Source organism: Oncorhynchus mykiss, chromosome 13 (genome assembly GCF_057628025.1).
Source record: "Oncorhynchus mykiss isolate SJ-2025 chromosome 13, ASM5762802v1, whole genome shotgun sequence".
NCBI lineage: Eukaryota > Metazoa > Chordata > Actinopteri > Salmoniformes > Salmonidae > Oncorhynchus > Oncorhynchus mykiss.
The window spans coordinates 57,850,371-57,856,370 of NC_143034.1; the positions used below are offsets into that span (position 1 = coordinate 57,850,371).

At 44.0% G+C, this 6,000-nt stretch overlaps 1 protein-coding gene across 5 annotated transcripts in view; it reads left to right on the top strand.

The window, feature by feature from the left end:
• Nucleotides 1-6,000, top strand: part of LOC110486653 (myosin-binding protein C, fast-type) — a 47,965-nt gene that overhangs the window by 39,129 nt on the left and 2,836 nt on the right. For all 5 annotated transcript variants that reach the window (XM_036941372.2, XM_036941368.2, XM_036941370.2 and 2 more), the window contains 3 exons: nt 311-450; nt 658-817; nt 2,886-3,022. In XM_036941372.2, coding sequence (XP_036797267.1) covers nt 311-450; nt 658-817; nt 2,886-3,022 — 437 coding nt within the window. The remainder of the gene's footprint in view (nt 1-310; nt 451-657; nt 818-2,885; nt 3,023-6,000) is intronic.

The following is a 6,000-nucleotide window of genomic DNA, read 5'->3' on the forward strand; positions in this document are numbered from 1 at the left end:
TGCAGTGGGGTTCCATTGGCATTATTGGTGTGTAGACTGGGATTAGGGTGGGATTAGGGGCCTTTGTCTCCTTTCCCCTGCTGGGAGGTGAGCTAATGAGAGGGCCCAGCCTCCTCAGATCAGCCCCCACACACGTTTAGTCACAGCAGCAGCAGCACGGCAGAGGCCAGGATTAGTGACAAACATACTGGAGTACTGACGTACATGAGACACACTCCACATGCTCCATTTCCGCTGTCTGTTTGTCTGTTAAAAGATATCTCTTTCTCACTGACACACAGATGTACCTTTCCCCCCCACACACACACAGACAAGCCAGGTCCTCCTATAAATGTGATGGTAACAGATGTGTGGGGCTTCAATGCTGCTCTGGAGTGGAAGCCCCCCAAAGACACAGGCAACACTGATATCACCGGCTACACCATCCAGAAGGCTGACAAGAAGACCCAGGTCTCCAACTCCCTCCTCATCTCTCTCTATAGCTCTCTTTCTTTACTGTGTATCCACCTCACCTCTCCTTCTCTGCCCTCTCTACCCTCGTCCTCTGTTCTCAAACATCTGCCTCTATTATCCACATATCCTCTCCTTTTTTTCAACCTCTCTAGTTCTCTGTAAACATTTCTCTCTCTCTCTCCCTCTCCTTCTCTCTCTGGTCAGGGTTGGTTCACAGTGTATGAGCACAACCGCCGGCCCAGCTGCACAGCGTCTGACCTGGTCATGGGGAACGAGTACTCCTTCCGTGTGTTCAGTGAGAACATCTGTGGCTTGAGCGATGAGGTGGCCTTCAGCAAGAACACTGCCATCATAGGAAAAACAGGTAACACACTACAATACTACACCATACCCCCCTGCACGCTCACGCAAACACGCACACACCATCGCTGTGCAAATGTAGCCTGTCATTACAGCCATAAACAGTGATGCACTTTCAAAAGGCAAGATCTAGATCTGTTTTACACCAGCATTTTGAGATTAAAGTCATTCATAGCTATTAGCAGCCAATATCAACTAGGGATATTATGTCACTTCTCTGTCCAGAGCAAGCCGGGTCATATGACCAACCTGTATGTATCGGAGGATGGAAACCATGGTTAGGGTAAGCACTAGCCTACAGTATGTCAATCTACTATCCCCCATAGTACAAAAGTTGACCTGTTCTATTCTGTGAGAGAAATAAATATTCCAAACATAGTCTGGGACAGTTGTGGGATGTGATAGATCCCAAATCAATACAACCACTAGCATCAACAAAAACCTTTAAAGGCATTGAGGCTGATGCAACAGATCAGAACGTTTAGCAGGCGATTTCTTAACATTATAAGCGCAGCAATGCACACACGACAGTGCGAATGTTCCAAATGCAATCAATTAGTGGGAAAACACCATTCTAAAAAGTAACCACAAATGAGATTATGCATGTAATGCTTTATTATAGAGATGCATTTTTATGGTGAAAATTATCTTCCCCAAACTTGAAACTCACACGCCGCCTATGTATGCCAGTTAGGCTCTACACTGGTTGTAAAGAGGATTCATGTACTTCATTTTAAGAAGTTATTTGGCCACTTTAGTTGTGTGATACAAACCTTATCAAAACATTTAGGGCTTTGGGCCAGGCTACATGACGTGTGCGACTATGAAAAAGTCGCCAAAAAAAGGCATGCGCTGTTTCTTGCCTTACTGCACACAAGCTGGGCATCATTCACAAGTGATAGACTAATATTATCACCCATCAGACTATTCTTGATTTATTCTTGTCTTTACATAACTAAATTTCACACATTATTTAGTATTTGATTTAGAATGTACCATTATCATTCACCTGTCGGAACGGGCAGGGTGAGAAAATACATGTCATCTATGCACTTAAACAGCGAATAGAGGACGACTTTCACATGGTTTATTTTCTTGCCAGCCAGGTCGGCTATACTCCCTTTGTAAAGAGAAGCAATGTGCTTAATATTATGAAAGTTGAGAAATAAATATAGTAGGCCTAGCCCATAGAAAGCTGACGGGATCCTCCTCTTTTTAAAAGAGGCCGTGAAAACTCTGTTTTCTCATGCATGGGCTTTTCTCATGGGCTCTCATGAAGGGTTTTGATTTGATTTTCGATTACATTTGCATTGATGTCAGAGTGATTAGAGGGACAATAGAGTGCTGAGTGCCAGGCAGTTAGCAAGTTTGGTTGACTACTAATGACCATCAGCAGCATCAAAGCTTGGAGAAGCCTAGTTACTGTGACTAAATTGTCACATGGAATTTGACTGTGGTCATGACTCGTGACCGCCGGCGTGGCCGTAATACAGTCATCGTAACAACCATGGTCTGTCTGAAGTCTTTTTCTTCCATACAAATCTCGCAATAAATTCACCAGAATGTTACATCTTCACCCCATAAGTCAAAAAAGACTGTTAGTGTCACAGCTATCTTTAGAAATATAGCCAGTACTAGCCACCCAATTGTTCTGGCAAAGATGTGTTCGTAGCAGATTGCTAAACTTTATGTAGCTGATTTAAAATGTGTGAAATATTTTTCACATTCCATTTCAAACTTGCAACCCCCCCCCCAAAACCTTCTTGCGAACCCGAGTTTGAGAACCACTACACCGTACTATACTAAACCAAATGTAGTATGTAGATAGAGTAGACAACATGTGGTCCTCTGTAGCTCAGTTGGTAAAGCTAAAGCATGCCGCTTGTGATGCCAGAATAGTGGGTTTGATTCCCGGGACAGCCATACGTAAAATGTATGCACGCATGACTGTCAGTCCCTTTGGATAGAAGCACCTGCTAAATGGCATTTATTAATATTATTATTATTAATATTATTATTATATAGCTTAGTAAACACAGCTATCACAGTCCCCATCTATATCCCTCCCTCAGATCTGGAGTACAACAAACCAGCCTTCAAAGAGAAGGACATGAGCAGCTCCCCCAAGTTTACAGCTCCCCTAGTGGACAGGGTTGTTGTTGCAGGCTACAGTACTGCCATCAGCTGTGCTGTCCGGGCCTACCCTAAGGTGAGGGTGTGTGTGTGTGTGGGGGGGTGGGGGGGGGGGGGGGGGGCAGTACTGTAATTAAGTGTGAGTGTGTGTTGAGAGAGCGAGAACAAGAAGGTGCGTTTGTGTGTCACAAGCTATGTTTCCATTAACTTGTCCGGTGACTTTTCAACATTTAGAAAGTTGGCATAGAAAATAGAGGCGACAATTGCCTGCTAGGGTGCGTTTCCATGTAACGATCTTGTGTCGATAAAAACAGCTGGACGTAATGATGTCACACCTAAAATACAAATGTAGTGGTTGAAGTGTTTCCATTACCATTTAGTCAAATTTTACATGAATAAATTGGCACCAACCTGTATCCCCTCCCACCTATCTGTTTCATGTTTCAGGTAGCCCGCGAAAGCCAGCATGAATAGAATAATTGACTAATATTTGCCATATTCTAATAATTCTCATGTGCCACTGGGAAACTTGCACTCCTGTAGATCTGAAATAGTTGGATGGTGAGACTTCCATCCACCAGAAAAGCAAGGCGCAGCAATTCTTTATTTATTTATTTGATTTAACCTTTATTTAACTAGGAAAGTCAGTTAAGAACAAATTCTTATTTACAATGACATCCTACCCCGGCCAAACCCTAACCCGGACGACGCTGTGCCATTTGTGTGCCGCCCTTTGGGACTTCCAATCACAGCCGGTTGTGATACAGCCTGGAATTGAACCAGGGTCTGTAGTGACGCCTCTAGCACTGCGATGCAGTGCCACTCGGGAGCCCAAATTCAGGCATTCCTGAAAGTCAGGACAATCCATGTACTGCAAAGAAACATTATTTTTGTACATTGAACAAAAATATAAACTCAACATGCAACAATTTAAGATTTTATTGAGTTAGTTCATATAAGGAAATCAATCAAGTTGAAATGAATTCAGGCCCTAATCTATGGATTTCACATGACTAGGAATACAGATATGCATCTGTTGGTCACATATACCTTTAAAAAAAAGTAGGGGCGTGGATCAGAAAATCAGCCACTATCTGGTGTGACCACCATTTGCCTCATGCAGTTCGACACATGTCCTTCACATAGAGTTTATCAGAATGTTTGTGGAATGTTGTCCCACTCCTCTTCAATGGCTGTGTGAAGTTACTGGTTCTTGTTGGGAACTGGAACACGCTGTCATACACGTCGATCCAGAGTGTCCCAAACTCATGCTCAATGTGTGACATGTCATAACTTCCAGTAATGGTGTACAGATCCTTGTGACATGGGGCCGTGCATTATCATGCTGAAACATGAGGGGATGGCGGCAGATGAATGGCACGGCAATGGGCCTCAGGATCTCGTCACGGTATCTCTGTGCATTGAAATTGCCATCGATAAAATGCAGTTGTGTTTGTTGTCCATAGCTTATCCGTGTCCACGGGGGCGCAACTTTCCACAGGTGCGCAACTTTCATTTTTGTCCCCCACAGTTTGATCATTGGAATGTGATACAAAATGAGAACTGCTTTAGGACCTTGCGGACATCTCCGAGCGGTCAGTTAGGCTGTCTGGAGTATTATTCCAACTGGATAAAAAACAAAGTTGCTCCCCTGCCTGCCTTGCCATACCATAACCCAACCGCCACCACGGGGCACTCTGTTCACAACGTTGACATCAGCAAACCGCTCGCCCACACGACACCATACACACTGTCTGCCATCTGCCCGGTACAGTTGAAACCGGGATTAATCCGTGAAGAGCACGTTTCTCCAGCGTGCCAGTGGCCATCGAAGGTGAGCATTTGCCCACTGAAGTCGATTACGACACCGAACTGCAGTCAAGTCAAGACCCTGGGGAAAACGGGGACCCAGGTGAGCTTCCCTGAGACGGTTTCTGACAGTTTGTGGAAAAATTATTTGATTGTGCAAACCCACAGTTTCATCAGCTGCCCGGGTGGCTGGTCTCAGACAATCCCACTGCAAAGACCTGATGCCGGAGATGAGAAGCAGGTACGGGGAGTCAAACATTTATTCAGGAACAGATATAGAACACGACAGGAACAGCATCAGCCCACGGGTAAACAAGGACATATGACAAACACAATATGGAATAATGCAGACACAGGGAACACAACCAAGGAACAGACAGATATACAGGGGGTAATCAACAGTCCAGGCGAGTCCAATGAGCGCAGCATGTTGGTAACAGGTGTGTAGGATGACGGGTAGCCTGGAGCCCTCGAGAGCCAGGGAGGGGGAGCGGGAACGGGAGCAGGCGTGACACCCACAGGTGAAGAAGCCGGATATGGAGGTCCTGGGCTGGTCTAAAACGACTTTGGAGGCGGCTTATGGTAGAGAAATGAACATTAAATTCTCTGGCAACAGCTCTGGTGGACACTCCTACAGTCAGCATGCTAATTGCACACACAACTTGAGACATCTGTGGCCATTGTGTTGTGACAAAACTGCACATTTTAGAGTGACCTTTTATTGTCCTCAGCAAAAGTTGCACCTGTATAAGGATCTTGCTGTTTAATCAGCTTCTTGATATGCCACAGCTGTCAGGTGGATGGATTATCTTGGCAAAGGAGAAATGCTCACTAGCTGGGACGTAAACAAATTTGTGCACAAAATGAGTGAAATAACCTTTTTGTGCACATGGAACATTTCTGGGATCTTTTATTTCAGATCATGAAACATGGGATGAACACTTTACATGTTGCTTTTATATTTTTGTTCAGTGTAGTTGGAAAAATGTTTATTGTAAGCATAGAATTAAATGTGGAGTGGAGATTTATAGTTACTCAGTGAAATCACGTGCCCCGGGTACCTTAAATGATTAGGCAATCATCATTTATTCTGAAAAACATAATTTCCATATTTTTTTCACAAATAAAGAAAAATGATTAAAATCCACCCCTGTTGAATGGATAGAAATACAATGATATTGCTTTTGTCGAATAAACCGGGGTCAATGGAAAATTGCCTAGTGAGTTGGTGATTTATATTTCAAG